At 36.0% G+C, this 16770-nt stretch overlaps 1 protein-coding gene across 1 annotated transcript in view; it reads left to right on the top strand.

The window, feature by feature from the left end:
• Positions 1-16770, top strand: part of Abca6 (ATP-binding cassette, sub-family A (ABC1), member 6) — a 54503-nt gene that overhangs the window by 31372 nt on the left and 6361 nt on the right. The window contains exons 21-33 of the mRNA XM_013036633.1: positions 776-979; positions 5702-5806; positions 6996-7169; positions 7361-7474; positions 8003-8122; positions 9598-9675; positions 11033-11124; positions 12656-12776; positions 14010-14127; positions 15224-15315; positions 15714-15892; positions 16597-16672; positions 16756-16764. Of these exons, the coding sequence (XP_012892087.1) occupies positions 776-979; positions 5702-5806; positions 6996-7169; positions 7361-7474; positions 8003-8122; positions 9598-9675; positions 11033-11124; positions 12656-12776; positions 14010-14127; positions 15224-15315; positions 15714-15892; positions 16597-16672; positions 16756-16764 (1482 nt within the window). The remainder of the gene's footprint in view (positions 1-775; positions 980-5701; positions 5807-6995; positions 7170-7360; positions 7475-8002; positions 8123-9597; positions 9676-11032; positions 11125-12655; positions 12777-14009; positions 14128-15223; positions 15316-15713; positions 15893-16596; positions 16673-16755; positions 16765-16770) is intronic.

The raw sequence follows: 16770 nt of genomic DNA, 5'->3' as shown, positions 1-16770 counted from the left end.
AAACAAAGGAGGAGGCTACAATGCTTGATAAGAAATGTACTCATTATCTTGCCCATGTAATTGTAACCCCTCTGTACAGTATTTTCACACACACACACACACACACACACACAAACCCCAAAAATCACATTTTAGTCCTGAATGAAACTCTTGAGTCTTTGCATTCCAGTGAAATTGAATAGTTCAGTTAAATGAAACCACCCTTTTCTTTCTTACTAAGAAGGGAAGAAAACAAAAAGGAGGGTAATAGAAATAAAAGCCAAAATAATAATTGGTGAACATTCAGTCACATAGTGCTAACTTTAAGAAACTCTTTTGTTTGACAACTACTTCGTTTATCTTGTTATTTATTGCACAGCACTTCTGATAGTATGTAAGTAACAATGATTGAATACATGAGTGTTTTTATAAATGTGGAATATAAATGTCTTAGGAAGTGAGAAAATACCTCAGTGGCAATGGTACCATGATGTCTTATCTATTCCATATTTATCTCCTGTCTAGCAGATTGGCATTTTGTTTGCTCATGGTAAACTTTTGTCTGGGCTACTTTTAAGCAGTTTTCATTGAAGTTTCCTCACAAGCAAAATGGGGAGAAAATAATATGCAATGAGGAATACTTATAAAAATTGTACTTAGTAGATATTGACTCTGTACTCCCCACTGGCTGTGATGTCATTTAAACCATAGAGCCCATGGAAAGGAGGAAGCCAACACTCAGGAAAGTCACCTGACACCCACCAGAAAAGGGGTACTGTTGGGCTCTTTATAAAAGCACCTTTTCTTTGTTCTTCAAAGATTTAGACTCTTACTTACTATATTTGTCTTGGTTTGTATTAAGGATTATAGATTTTCAGTTGTGTGCAACACCAAGAGGCTGCACTGTTTTCCTGTCCTTATGAATATCATCAGCAATGGACTACTTCATATGTTCAACCATACACAGTATATTCAAATCAAAAGAAATTTATTTACTTTTGTAAGTATTCTATTTACTGTTTGTTTGCATGTGTGAATTATACTGAACAGATACTTCTAACAAGTGAATGACAGATCCTGTCTGGGTATGAGAATAATTAGAAGAAAGGGGTAGCAGAGAGGGTGAAGAATAGTGAATATGGTCGAAATGTTCTATGTACACATATGAAAATGTGTAGATTGGATTGGTATGTGGAAGGGGATGAGAAAGTGACAGTGTGAGTCTGATCAAGGATGTTGTATGCAAATATGAACACATCAAAATGCAACCCCTTTCTGAAACTAATGTATGATATAAACAAAAATGCAGGGAAAAAACTAAACCAGAAGTGGTGACTCATACCTATAGTATCCGATACTTTGGAGGTGCAGAATAGAAAGACTGAAGTTCAAGGCAAGCCCAGGCAACAGTTAACAAGACCCCACCTTAAAATATGAACCAGACTACGGTGGTATATGCCTTGGATCCCAGCTATGTGAAAGGCATAAGTAGAGGATTAGTGGTCTGAGGCTGATCCCAGACAAAAACTTACTAAAAAATTGTAACTAAAGCAAACAGAAGTATGGTTCAAATGGTAGAGTTCTTGTCTAACAATTACCAGGCCCTAAATTCATGTAAACATCAGAGCTACAAAAAAAATTGAGGGGGGAGGGAGGAGTTGGGGAGTTGGGAAGGGATAGGAGGAGAAAAACAAAGGAGGAGGTAACAATGCTTGATAGGAAATGTACTCATTACCCTACCCATGTAACCGTAACCCCTCTGTACAGTATCCTTGCAATAAAAATATTAAAAAACATTATCAAACTCATTAACTTTTAAATGTTTGATAATTTAGCGTTGATCCCAAAGATGATTATTTTGTAGTAATATTTTAAACAAGTTGTATCAAATAAAATAGGACTTTCTTTTTCTTGCTAGGGTAGTAGAGAAATCTCATGGGTAAATACTTTCCAAGGCCCCGTAAGGGGACATTATGAAAAGATACATATGTGTACTTAATTATGGATATTAGAGAAGGACAGAAAGCACTGAATTAGAAATGAGGAGCATTGTGATCCTGCTTTAGACTCTTATAAACATCCTATAATTTGTTAATAGAATTTCCATTGGTGAAATGGACAAATACAGAGGAGAATTTAGCAGTCATGGAGTTGGGTGCTATCTGATTCATTCCTTTACCTACTCTGTATAACAAGGGTATCTGATGCACATAGACTACATGTTCATGATTCTGGCTGTAGACAATTTAGACAAGAGGAAGAAGTTATGGACAGCAGAGAGATTTGCCACAGGGGTTCCAGTCACATTATGTCTTTTCTTTGTGTCTTCAGCCAGAGAGTGACACTGGCTTACCATCTCATCATCTTTATTAGAGGATGACCATCCATGCAACCTTTCATGAGTGATTTATGTTTTAAGTATTTAAGGTGGTTGTAGTTGACACACAAAAGAACTTCCAAGTATTTCATGCCAGAAGGTTATTAAAACAGTAAGGATTACCAATGGACTGGATAGAAGGGAAGTCCAACTTTTGACAAAGGTTTCACTAATCATGTGATCAGGGACAGCACAGGATGGTTTAAGATCATCTTGTCTGAAGGCAACTCTTCAGAAAATGGAACCATAGGCTGAGGATATAGCTCAGAAGTAGAGCACTTTGTATGTAGCACATGCACGGCTCTGGGTGTGATACCCCCTCTGGGATTTTTCATTTCTTTATTTCATTGCCTGTTTACTCCAGATCAAAATGGACCAAGTCTTTTTTTTCAGATCATGTTACTTTATCATTTAGCTTCATTTTTTAGTTGCTCAAAGATCAGGATTCATAAACATTACATAATATTACATAATATTGCATTTCTTAACTAGGGGATAGGTTAGTGGCAGACAGCTTAACATAGATAAGGGCACAGTCTGAATTTGCACCAAGATGAGTAAATAAAAAAATCTCAGGTGTAACAACATTTGACTAAATATTGAAATTTTGTTGATAACATAAAGAGCTTAAAAATTCAGTCCAATGGAGTAAAATTCTGAACATCAATTGCTATTACCACTTTTTTTTACTAATCCTATTAGAAACAAATGAATTAAATTTATTTTAGTCAAGAAGTCTTTGGTTTGTCATAAATGTTTCATAAGTTACCATTCAAACAATGAATCTTTTCTATTTTTTTTTTGTAGTCATGAGGGTTGAATTCTGGGCTTAGACTCTGTCCTTGAGCTCTTCAGCTCAAGGCAAGTACTCTACCACTTGAGCCACAGTGCCACTTCCTCTAAAACTTATTTTTAAGAATTATTATTAAGTAGTTGTACAAAAGGGTCGCCATGTAATAAAAAGCATTTTACAAATACAATATATGTTTGATCAGTAACTTTTTTTCCTCCCTCCATAAAAAGATCAGAGGAGACATTTATTTTTCAATATTCATCTTACTTTTGATTCAGATGATGAAATGGAGTGAGTTGTAAATGCAGTCAGCGCCTGTTCCTGGGAATTATGCTGTCCTTTACCCCTCTTTGATGATTTGGTAGTGAGGGCTTCCTCATGGTGTGGGTGCTGACTTCCTACAGGGGCATGTTTGTGTTGTAGATGAAGCATAGGCTGCTCGGAAGGCTTTAGATGGTTTTATTGGGGCAAAGATTAATGAAGTTAAATTAGCTAAGTCACTTAATGCACATTTTATTGAAGTTCAAGCTCTTCCGCCTATTGCAGTTAGTATGAGTAGCCTAGAATGTTACCAGTTAAATGTAGGTTACACATGAGAGAGGCCAGGGTCATTAAGAAGAATAAGAAAACAATTTTATTTGGTTATGACATTTATCATAAACGAGTATGCATTATATAGACTGTATATTTATTATACCTCTGGGGACTATTCATTTAGGCTAAATGTGTGTGTGTGTGTGTGTGTGTGTGTGTGTGTGTGTGTGTGTATGTGTGTGTGTGTGGTGTGTAGATATATTCTCCAAAAGGTCATTTATTGGGGGATTTGTTACCTGGGGCAGGATTATGATCTTATATGATGCTAACTCTAAGTACTTTTGTTCTGATTTTAGAAAGTATGAATAATACATGTTAGCAGCACAGTGCATATGAGAGAAAACTATAGTATCATGGAAACAATGTTCTGAAAAATCTCCCAGATTGAGAAGATATGTGTTAGATGCACTAGGCAAATCCTTGACTTTTTTTTTTGTCAATCATAGGGTTTGAACTCTGGTCTGGGTGCTGTCCCTCAGTTCTTTAGCTCAAAGCTAGCACTCTACCACTTAAACCACAGTGCCATTTCCAGCTTTTTCAGTTTATGTGGTACTGAGGAATCAAACCCAGGGCCTCATGCTTGCAAGGCAAGCACTCTACCACTGAGCCACCTTACCAGTCCTGACATTTGTTTTTTAACTTACTGTTTATTGACCACCTAATATGTGCTACCACTTAATGCTGTAGATTGGACAGTTTTAGTTTCATGAGGTTTTGATTAATCTCTTCGTCACAGCCCACCTTCAGTGAAACCCCATCACTCCTGTGATGACAGGATTGCATTTTCCCACTTGGAGAAAAACTGGAGGTTATAAATAAAGTCCAAGAAGTACAGAATTATTCCAAGATAAACTTTTGTTTTCTTATTGTTTTACCTATGAGATAGTTTTACAGTTGGCTTTGGGATTAGACCAGCCTTATAGAAAAACTGATTATGGAGTCAAGATTTAAATTTCTTGGAGATGAGTTTGATAGTGACATGTTTCCTTTTTTAACCCTGTGATACACAACACACCTACCCAGTTGATAAATTCCTCACCTACTCAACTCTACATCCTCAGCCTCTGGTTTCTGGAGCAAGATATGTTTTATAGGCCTGAATTATCACTTAACTAAGGGTCACAGTTCCTGATTACTAGTTATTTTATTGTGATCAAAACATGAAATTGACCATTTTAAGTGTCAGATTCATTAGTGTTATGTATATTCACATGGTTGTGAATTAAGTCCCCAGAATGTTTTCATTTTGTGGATCTAAAACTCTGTACACATTAAATGACTCTTTATCCAGTCTTTTTTTTCTGGTAACTACTTCAACTCTTTTGTTTTAAAAAATTGTGTGTGTGTGTGTGTGTGTGTGTGTGTGTGTGTGTGTGATGACACTGGGACAAGGCCTTTTGCACATGCCATCAGATCCAGCTCCTTTCTGTTGAGATGTCGTTGTTCAGACTTTTCTTCCTAGGATGGCTTGGATCCATGATCCTCCCAATATCAATCTCATATTCTTAGCACGATAGGCAGGAATTTGCTGGTGTTCAGCTAGCACTTCATAACTGCTTTATTTCACTTAGTATTATACTATGCAAGTTAAAGCAAGTGACAGGAGTTTCTTCCTTTTTAAAGCAGAATACTATTTTATGGCAGGTATAAATAACATGTTTTGTTTACATCTACTAGTGGGTTCTTTCTAATGTTTGTGAATAATGGTACTATGAACACCTAAATGAGCATAAAATCCTGCTGTTAGTTCTTTGAGATATAAACTCAAAAGCAGCTTTTGACTTCTCTTTGTTCTTTGAGTTGAAGCTCATATTAAAAAAATCATTTCCCTCTCCTTTGTAGCAGTGAACTATATGTATACTTTAATTTTTCAGTATTTCCAAAAGTTTGTTCTTTGTAATTATTAATATATATTTCATTAAAATATTCTGTAGTTTAAAGTCCCTTTTATATTGCAGGCCGATATCATCATCTGGTTTGGGTTTGAAGACTTCTCGTTCTTGTTTTCAGTAGTTGCCAATATTTCTCCTTACATTGCCATGAGCAGTGCTACTGATTACAAAGTAAGAAGGATGGTGGGGAATGGGAGTAAGGAATTTCAGTAATTTTAATGTGTATGTGTCCAAAATGTTTTCCTCTGGTGGGGACACTGAAATGAATTTGTAATTTAGGTATTGTAGTTAAACAAGGCTTCTAGGAAGCCAGAAAACTTACTTTTCAAAATGCAAAGTAGGTCAGTCAAATGTGAAATCCCACTTGTGTGTGGGGGGCAGAGGCAGGAAGACTGAAAGTTCAACACCAACTTGGACTGCATAGACAGATCAAGGCCATTATGTGTGATGTAGAAAGACCTCCTACCCCCATCACCCTTAAAATACAAAAGGATTTTTGATTTAATGCTACAAGAAAGCACTTTTTTTTTTGTTTTGGTTGGTCGTGGGGTCTGAATTCTAGGCCTGGGCACTGTCCCTCAGCTCTTCAGCTGAAATCTCGCACTCTACCACTTGAGCCTCAGCCCCACTTTCTGCTGCTTATGTGGTGCTGAGGAATCAAACCCAGGGCCTCATGCATGCAAGGCAAGCACTCTACCACTGAGCCACCTTCCCAGCCCCACAAACATTTTTTTCAGACTTAATCTAAGTCTTCAAAGGGGAATAAGATAGATGGATAGATAGATAGATAGATAGATAGATAGATAGATAGATAGATAGATAGATAGATAGATTGCATTATTTCCTAACTCCAAGGAGAAAATATTAGTGTTGAAATTGAAGACTTGGATTTAATTTTCACATTGGAAAACTTAATTTTGTATTACATTGTGTTTATGCATATTATACACAGAAACATTAACAGCAGATTTAGATGTGTACTTTAAACGTCCAGAGACAGTAACTCCTTGAGAAAATGTTCAAAGAAAAGGTATTCTGTATTTTTAGGTCACAACATTGTCCTGTAGGTCCTACAATAGTATTTCTTTTTGAAAGTGCTTCAATGATCATTATGAGGTCTTCTTTTCTATTTATTAGTCACATGTTAAAGAGGTATTATGAATCAAATCTACCAAATAAAAATGTATTTTAAACACAATGGACAACTATTTTAGAACTGGATTTAGAGATAGTAGGTTTCTAGAGAGTATAATTTTTAATACCATTAAGAGATTATATTTATTCTAAAAATTATTTTAATGTGCTTTTAAAGACATTTCCATTTTAACTGAACCTATGTACATCTGTGTTTTCTCACCAGAAAAAAGCTGATGTTCAGCTATGGATTTCAGGCCTTTACCATTCTGCTTATTGGTTTGGGCAGGCAGTGACAGATGTTACCCTGTTCAATTTCATTATCATGTTAACATATGTAATCGTCTATGTAACAAAACTGAAGGGTTCTTCCATTACAAGTCGAATGGTATTTGCTACGGTAAGGCATATTATATAAACCAACTGAAAATAAATGTTAATATTGCTAGTTTGTATAATTGAGCTGATGTCTTCATGCACAAAAATGCAAAATACATGTACAATAAACTATCTTTGAATGTTTGTAATTTTAAGTTATCCCTCAAACGATATTTCATTTTTTGACTGAGATACTATTTGAATTATCTTTAGGTTGCTTATTCTTTTGGTTATTCAACTTCTCTGATCTCCTTGACATATGTGATATCATTTACATTTTGCAAGAGGAAGAAAAACAGCAGCCTCTGGTCACTTTGCTTTTGTATTGTAAGTCCACACATATGTATAGAAGATGGTGATTTTAAACTTTCAGTGGAATATATACACATTTGCTTTGAGATGTGGGAAAATTTGATATAGTTTGAACTCCAATATCTCAAATGTAAATCCAGAAATTTTTGAGAGCTGACATGGTACCACAAATGAAAAATGTCACACCTGACTTGTGATGGGTTGTATTCAAATGAAGATATATACTACAATTTATTCAGTGTTCCCAGTAGACCATGGAATGCTATACATATTCACACACAGGTAGCACTATATAAAAATCATATTATGTAACATATATGTATATACCCACACATATACAAATAAGTGAATATATATAGTATATATGAAACAAATCAATTTTGTGTTGACTTTGGTTCCATTCCAATGCATCACATGAAATATTCCAAAATCTCAAAAAAAGTCTAAAATCTAAAACATTTCTGGGTCAAGTATTCCAAATAGAAGAAACTCAAACTTGAACTTCACTATGTCTGAAGTAATATGTTTGGATTTTCTTTGTAGTTCTTTATAATCACTGTCTACTTCTGGACAATCTTTTACTTGGACCTAAGTATACTCATTCCCAGCATGATATTGATTCCTACCACTTCCTTGTGTGGATATCTATTCTTTGTGGCAGAGGTAAGGGATGCTATCATCTGTGGGAATAGGGAATACCTATAAAAGGGCATGTGGGATTTCTTTGTGATGACTAAAATATTTTGAAGTTGAACTGTGGTAATGATTACATAGCAAATTATAAAACTCCTGATGTTGTAGACTTAAAATGAATAAATTTTGTGTCATGAAATTGAATTTTAGTACAATTTTTTGGTGGTGGTGTTTTTTTTTGTTTTTGTTTTGTTGTTGTTTATTTTTTTGCCTGTCATGGGGCTTGAACTCAGGGCTTGGCCACTGTCTCTGACTTTCTTTGGCTCAAGGCTAGTGCCCTACCACTTGAGCTACAGCACAACTTCAGGTGTTTTTTTTTTTTTTTTCTGTTTATGTGGTACTGAGGAATCAAACCGGGGCTTTGTACATGCTAGGCAAGCACTCTACAACTGAGCCACATTCCCAGCCCTCGTACAGTTTTTTTTAAAGCTTTGTCCTGTTTATGTAAAATACAGACGCTGTTAAATACTATTCATTCAAATGCTCTATTGACTATAGCTTTTAATTGAACACAATGCTAACAAAGGGGAAAGGCAAAGTACCAAGGGAGAACATGCAAAGTGTTGCAGATGCATTTTGAAGTCAATTATGGAAAATGATGTTTAAATACATTCCTAAAGGATGGGTGACAAATAAGTAGTGGGAGAGTGAAACAGGCAGTGAATACATTCTACAGAAGTAAACAAAAGCACTAGATTTGAAAACAAATCACAAATTGTTAGGGAGACTGAATGTGGTCAAAGTGGAGAGAAATATACAAGAAGCCAGGGCAGGATAGCTGAAGTCAAGAACACACTTTTGGGGACCCTGCGCTAGCCTACACGAAATAGTTTTAAAGAAAGTATGAGGTAACATTATTTGTGTTGTAGAGGAACTGGGAAGGCCTTCCATCTGTCAAAATACGTTCCCCTGAGCTTAGCAATAACAGGAATTCTTGATTATAAACTTATCCCCATGGTAAAAGTGTTTGCTTTTTAAGGCCTAAGTGTACATGCAAGGTGAAATAAATTTAGGTAGAACTTCCACATCTAATATAGGAGGAATGAGGTGGGATTTTTTTAATTGAGTTGACTGATGAAAAAGGAATAACATAAGAAATTACTTATGAGTGCTTAGCATTGGGGAAAGACTAGTCTTTACAAATTATCTTGTATGGATATTTGGGACAAATATTTTAAACATTTAAATATTTCAATTGATTTTCAGCAAATATTTTGGTTTTAAACCAAGGACTTTTTGAAAATTGGAATAGAACAGACAGACATGTGTTTCTTGCTCATCAAAAAACAGAACTAAACAGGAGGATTTCTTTCCTGAAGGAAAATTGCCTCCATACACCCAGCAGAATTAAACTTAATGAAGAAAAATGTTAAATATCATACTACTTAAATGATCATCATAAAGCTGATACAATTTTCACGTAGGCATCTTTTCGGTGTTTTCAGAGATCCTACTATTACTCCAGAGAACTTCCTGAAGTAGTATTTGACATTAGAGGAACTGATTTGCTAATCTGCCTAATAGTAAGAAATTTTTTCTATATCTCTATTATATTATTATATAATAATGATTCTATGTTATAGAATTGTAATTATATTGCAATAATATAATGTTGTTATATAATATCTATCTATATATTATATTATTATCTATTATCTTTTGGGGTAGATATCATTTATTACAAATTTTTGATCTTGTCTGAAGTGAGCCCACTCTCAAAGTATTTTAAATATTAGTCTTAGGAATAACATTAATCAGAATGCATTTTACTCATAAATTGCTTTGTTGAGTTGAAACTCCTTTGTACAATTACTTAACAATAAGGAGTAATAATTATAATTAAAATCTAATAAGGTTAAATGTAAATATGGTCTCAGATAAAATGATGACTATCAGACGTAATTTTAAATGTCAAAGTCTCTCTCTCACACACACATATACACATCCAGAATTTGATACAGAATTTTTGTTTACTTATCTTGCTTACTGCTTACTCCTAAATTTGAGAGAGCTTGTAGAAAGTGCAACTGCAATAGATATTAAAAATTTACCTTGTAGATGAAAAGGCAAAAGGTGACTTCTATCAATGAAAGGAGTTAATGACAATGTTGACATATTTAGGCCAAAGAAAGCAACTACCTTTAAGTTGTGTAAATATTGTGCTAGTTATAAAAACTAACATAGACTGAAATCCTTGCCCTCGGAGACTTTATGTTCTGATGAACATAGGTATTAAATTAAGTAAATACAATGTAAATACAATGTGCTAAGTGGATTGTTAAGAAGGGCTTGGAGAAGAACATTCCATTAGGAAGCAGCACGAGTGAGCTTGGCTTGTTCAGGGTCATCCAGGTATGATTTAGCAGTGAGCAAGAGGAAGGTAATAAGAAAGATAGTTAAGAGTAATAAAGTCTGGGTCACCTTATACAACTTTGAGGGATGAAGGATGCATTGCAATGCTAAACAAAGTGACATGATCAGACCTATATATGGGAAGATTAGTTGTGGTTACTGCAATGAAAGTAGATGTATAAGACATAAATATCATAACCAGGTAGGAATGTGTTGCCATAATCTAGATGTGATATAATATCCAGAACTTGGGTAAAGGTTGAAAATACTTAAGTTATGGGTAATTTTGAAGATGGAGTATATAGAATTTACTAGCAAGACTGCATGTGGGTTTTGAGCCGAAAGTAAGGAAACAAGTTCAACTAAGTTAGATTGTGATTGGATAGCTAGTTTTCTTATTCAATTTATACCAATTCATGACTACTATTTTATCTGAGGACAATCAAAACATCACCAGTTTTCCCTCAAGTGTTTAAATTATATTTGTAAATTTACACTTAAATAAAGCTGTTTTTTCTTTACTCCTAGCCTTTCTTCCAGACTTTGGTATTTATTTTTGTTCTAAGATGGATGGAACTAAAATATGGAAAGAAAGTAATACGAAAGGATCCTATTTTCAGGTAGCAATAATACTTAATTCCATATTTAATGTGATAGTTGAATATTCCTAGATAGTGTATGATTGACTTATCAATATGGATTGATATTTACAATGTAGATTGTGTGATACTAGGTATTATGGGTATCAGTGGGTTTTTTTCTTACAGCCAAGAAATAGAACTCTCAAAAATATTAGTGTCATTAAGCTGCTGAGGGAAAGTTTTAGTTTCTCAAAAATGGTATCTAACTGAATGTGCTATTCTTCCATCCAAGGTAGTATATGCCCTTAAACAGAAGAGAGGATGTAGATTTGGCTTAGCTACAGAGTTCAGAGTATTTCACAAAGAGAGGGATTCTGGAAAGAGTGCACAACAAAACAAATTTCTGATGTGATTAAGTTTGACTTAAGATGAGCAAAGGAAATGGAAATGAGTTGAATTTTCAATAGGAAGTAGCAGTACTTGTAATAAGCTCAAAAGAGTCTGAGATGCTTACAAGAAGAATGATAGAAACACCAAGAAGGGAATTCCAGATAGCAGGATGGAAGTTATTCTCAAAAGCCTAAGCAACATTGATATAGCCATAATAAGGAGTTATTTATTCAGGGAGAGGACATGGTAAAATCACATGGACACTGACTTTTGATATACTTTTGACGACTAAAATTTTTTTTTATTTTTTTTATTGTGAAAATACCGTACAGAGGGGTTACAATTACATGGGCAAGATAATGAGTACATTTCTTATCAAGCATTGTAGCCTACTTCTTTGTTTCCCCTTCTCATCCCTTCCCATCCCTGCTCTCCCCTTCTCCCCACCCCCGCAACAAAGTTGTAAAGTTTGTTTTCAACATAAGGACTTGTACATCTCATTGTTGCAATGGGCCCATCTGTATCCCTGTTTAAACGATTTGTTTTTCCCCTTCCCCTCCACAAATTATACCAACATCAAATACAGTGAAAGCAGGGGTTATACAGTGGGGGAGGGACATACAAAGCAACAAAGAAATAATCTTATAAATGCGTTAGAAACAATCACATGAAAGAAAAACATTTGAATACATATCTTAGGGTTCATTTCCCTAACATCATCTTATCTGACCTTTTTTGCTTGACTCAGACATATACTAGATATTGCAAATAAGGGAAACCATGGGACCTATGTTTCTTTGGGCCTGGCTTACTTCACTTAATATAATTTTTTCCAAGCCTTTCCATTTCCTAACAAATGAGGTAATGTCATTCTTTCTGATGGAGGTATAGAATTCCATTTGCCACATTTTCTTGATCCATTCATCTACTGAGGGGCATCTGGGTTGATTCCATATCTTAGCTATGGTAAATAATGCTACAATAAACATAGTCGTGCTGGTAGCTTTAGTGTGGTCTTGTTTGTAACATTTGGGTAAATGCCCAAAAGTGGGATTGCTGGGTCGTAGGGGAGCTCTATGTGGAGTCTTTTGAGGAACCTCCATACTGCTTTCCAAAGTGGCTGAACAAGTTTACTAGACAACTAAAAATTGACATGCAGCATATTCCATTTTTTCCACAGAATTGCTCCCCAAAGTCGAGATGTTCACCCAAATCCAGAAGAAATTGTGGATGAAGATGAAGATGTTCAAGCAGAAAGAACAAGGACATCAACTGCCCTGACAGTTTCAAATTTAAATGAGGTAGAAAAGCAAATGTAAAATAGGTGCTACTAGAAATATCCAAGAATTTCCCAAAATAGAGTTTGATAGATTGGTGTTGTTTTTTTTTTTCTTTTGTCGGTCATGGGGCCTGAACTCTGGGTCTGGGCGCTGTCCCTCAGCTCTTCAGCTCAAGGCTAGTGCTCTCCCCATTTGAGCCACAGCGCCACTTCCAGCTTTTTTCTGCTTTTGTGGTGCTGAGGAATCGAACCCTGGCCCTCATACATGTAAGGCAAGCTCTCTACCACTTAGCCACCTTCCCAGCCCCTGATAGATTGTTTTAAGTTTGCTTCATGTGTGTGTGTGTGTGTGTGTGTGTGTGTGTGTGTGTCTGTGTGCGTGTGTCTGTGTCTGTGTGTTTGTGTCTGTGTGTGTAAGAGAGATGATCCTGGGAAATGAACTCAGACTGGGTGCTGTCCCTAAGCTTTTGCCCTCAAGGCTACTGCACAACCACTTGAACTTCAGCTCTGCTTCTGCCTTTTTTTTTTTTTTTTGTCAGTCATGGGGTTTGAACTCTGGGCCTGAGCGCTGTCCCTCAGCTTTTCAGCTCAAGGCTAGCCCTCTACCACTTGAGCCACAGTGCCATTTCTGATTTTCTTGTGGTTTATTGGAGATAAGATTTTCACGGCCTTTCCTGCTCAGGTTGGCTTTGAACTGTGATCTTCAGATCTCAGCCTCCTAAGTAGGTAGGATTACAGGAGTGAGCCACCAGCACCTGGCTGCTTCTGCCTTTGTGGTGGAGATGACTCATAGGGACTTTCCTCAGCCAGCTGGCTTTGAAACACAATCATTAGATCTCAGCCTTCTTAGTAGTTGGGATTACAGACTCAAGCCTGGCAGTTTGGTACGTTTTTATTCTTTAAATACACATACACTTCTTTGGGAGTGTCCTAGAAACTAAAAGGACACAAGACATAATGGTTACCTTCTTTTTTTTTTTGAGGTTTTATAATGAGTGCTACAATTTTCAGTCTAAACAAGACCTCATGAGCTGAAGAATTTGAATGAGATTTGATATACAGTGTTGAGCAGATATTAAGATTTTAAGAGTTCTTATTTTATTTAACACTAATGTTGTGATTAATGTTGAGGTTAGACACTGCTATTCTGGCAGGGATCTGCCTTCCGTGAAACCATGCTGCTTTCTCCTGTTGATATCAATGCCACCTCTGTGTTCAAAACTTTAGAGGAAAACCATGCTGTCATCTTTTCTAGAAGCCAATCATAATTGCCAGCAGTCTACATAAAGAGTATGCAGTTCAGAAGAAAAGATGCTTTACAAAGTCAAAGAAGAAAATAGCAACCAGAAATATCTCTTTCTGTGTTAACAAAGGTTTGGAGTGATTGTTTATAAAATAATCTTTTTTAAAAAATAAACTTTCATTTTCAGAAGTACTCATGGAATATTTATGCCTTAGGCATCATTTTGTTTGTTGAAACCTTCATTCATTTCTTCACCCAGCATATGTTTTTTGAGTGTGTTAGGAACTGGTTTGGACTCTGAGACTCTAATAATGAAGGAATTTGGACAATTTCCTAGTTTTATTTTTGTATTTTACATTCCAGGAGGGGTCCTGTGAATATGATAAATTATAAAAATGTATCAAGTATTATATAAGTCATTAAGCATTGAAATATAATAAGTGACATAAATGACTTGCAGCTGTTTGGTCATAGTCTAGACAGGGTGTTTTTGAACAGTGCCATAGAAGTCTAGATGTGGGTGAAAATAAGGTGCTAGCTACATGAGCACCCTAAGAATCAAGGGCACTCAAGGAGGAATCTCAGTGAGCATAGCAACACTTCTGGAGTATTTGGATCTCAAAAAAAATAAATAAGAGTCCAATGGATGTGTCTTTGAATGGAATGGATAAAGCCAAAGAGGAAGGCAGGCTAGATTATATACAGATTTAAACAATTTTAAACAATAAAAAATACATAGTTTATATACCAAGGTGGTGGAATGCCATTGGTAGTAGAGGACTTGTGACATCTTTTAGCTAAGATTTTGAAAAGATCACACATTGGCTACTCATGAATTTGGAAAGGGGGTCGGTTATATCAATTAGGTGAAAAGTCATAGTAGTTTTTAGCACAGGTGGTTGAATCTGGGGGTGAATGATTCTGATTTCTGAAGTGCAGGAGTCGTCTACTAGAGAAAACATGGGTACATTTCTAGATGAAGCAAGAAATCTCGGGACTGATCTCTTGGCATCAAATTTGTATGTCTTTTGCCAGTATTTTATTAAGTTATAAGGACTTAAGAATATGTTTCCATGACATGAAGTCCATTACACATTATGAATTTGAAAATGACATTCTCTGACATGGGCACAGAGAAGAAATCTTCAGATTCCATGCAAGAAGTAAATTTATGTCAATCTGTATTTTTACTTGTAATACTGATATTCTGATTTTTTTCCTTTCAGGTGAAATTTTGGGATTGCTAGGACCCAGTGGGGCTGGTAAATCTTCCTCCATTAGGATGATTGCTGGGATCACCAAGCCAACAGCTGGAGAGGTAATAAAAAGAAAACAAAGGGCTTCCATTTCTCAAGTAGAAATTCATGATAAATACAAAGACTATCCATCTGTATAAGGTTGTACTTCCTTTGGTCTTTATACAAATGTTTTTCCTCTTTTATTGATTTTGCTGGGCATGTAATCGTTGATAAAAGGAGTTGAAATGTCATCAGATGCCAAGTACCTTCTGTTCATCAGATCCTTTCAGGAACTACTTGAAGGGAGAAACCCTATATCAGTAGATTACATTGTCTTCTGTAATAAATACAAAGCAATTTCCAGCCTGTGCTTTTGATGTAACAATTGAGGTACTTACCAGCTGCATGTCAGTTTCATGATAAATTGTGCATCTGGAGAAAAGGTCAAACATCTTTCTAAAGCCTTTTCATTTTGTAGGTGGAACTGAAAGGATTCAGGTCCGTCACAGGTGACCAGGGAAATAACACAGTCAGTTTCCTGGGCTACTGTCCTCAGGAGAACGTGCTGTGGCCACTCCTGACGACGAAAGAGCACCTGGAGGTGTATGCTGCTGTGAAAGGACTGCAGAAGGGGGAGGCTGCCATTGCCATCTCACGGTATGGCAGGGAGGTCCTGTAGTCCCTTTGTGTGCAGAAGCAGAGTGCCTTGTTCGATCGATGATGAATCTCTGTGAATGGGAGGCTGAGAAGGGAACGTTAGTGGTAGAACATGGATGGTAGAACAGCATCCTGGATGAGGAGGCTTACAGAGTAAATGTTTAAAATAGCTGACAAGGAATAAGAGAATATAATTATGAATGAATAATCATTTATTTTTTCTAGTGAAAGATTATCTGGAAATGGAATCACCATTTTCACTTTCTAATTCAGAATTCAGACTTTTCTTGGAAACTTTTTTGTTGTTGTTGGTCATGAGACTTGAACTGAGAGTCTGGCTGGATGCACAAAACCACTGACCCACAGCTACACTTCCAGTTTTCTGGTAGTAAGTTTGAGTTAAGAGTCTCATGAACTTTCTTGCCCTGGTTGGCTTTGTACAGTGATCCCCTCATATCTTGGCCTCCTGAGTAGCTAGGAATACAGGCATGAGCCACCAGTGCCTAGCTTCTTTAAAACCTTTCTATTAAGTGAAAAATATGTCATGTTACAAAATAGTTATTTTTCTTTCGTCATGACTTAGAATTTGGGAAAATACTTCCAAGCTTCCTTTCGGTGCTGGTATAGTTATATATGCTTGCATTTACAAAAAAATCCTCTATTAACCTGGTATTCTCATCCTGTTATTTTTTTTTAAAAATCAGATTAGTGAATGGTTTCAGGCTACATGATCAGCTGAATGTTCCAGTGCAGAAATTGACTACTGGGGCCGCAAGAAAGGTGTGTGTTCTACTTGATACTTGTCTGAAGGCTGGCCTCAGAAATGCCCCTGAAGCAAACAGGGGCATTTCTGTTCATTACAGCTGTGTTTTGTGCTG

The sequence above is a fragment of the Dipodomys ordii genome, unplaced genomic scaffold (genome assembly GCF_000151885.1).
Source record: "Dipodomys ordii isolate 6190 unplaced genomic scaffold, Dord_2.0 Scaffold7, whole genome shotgun sequence".
NCBI classification, from domain to species: Eukaryota; Metazoa; Chordata; class Mammalia; order Rodentia; family Heteromyidae; genus Dipodomys; species Dipodomys ordii.
This window is presented reverse-complemented; position numbering and strand designations above follow the sequence as displayed.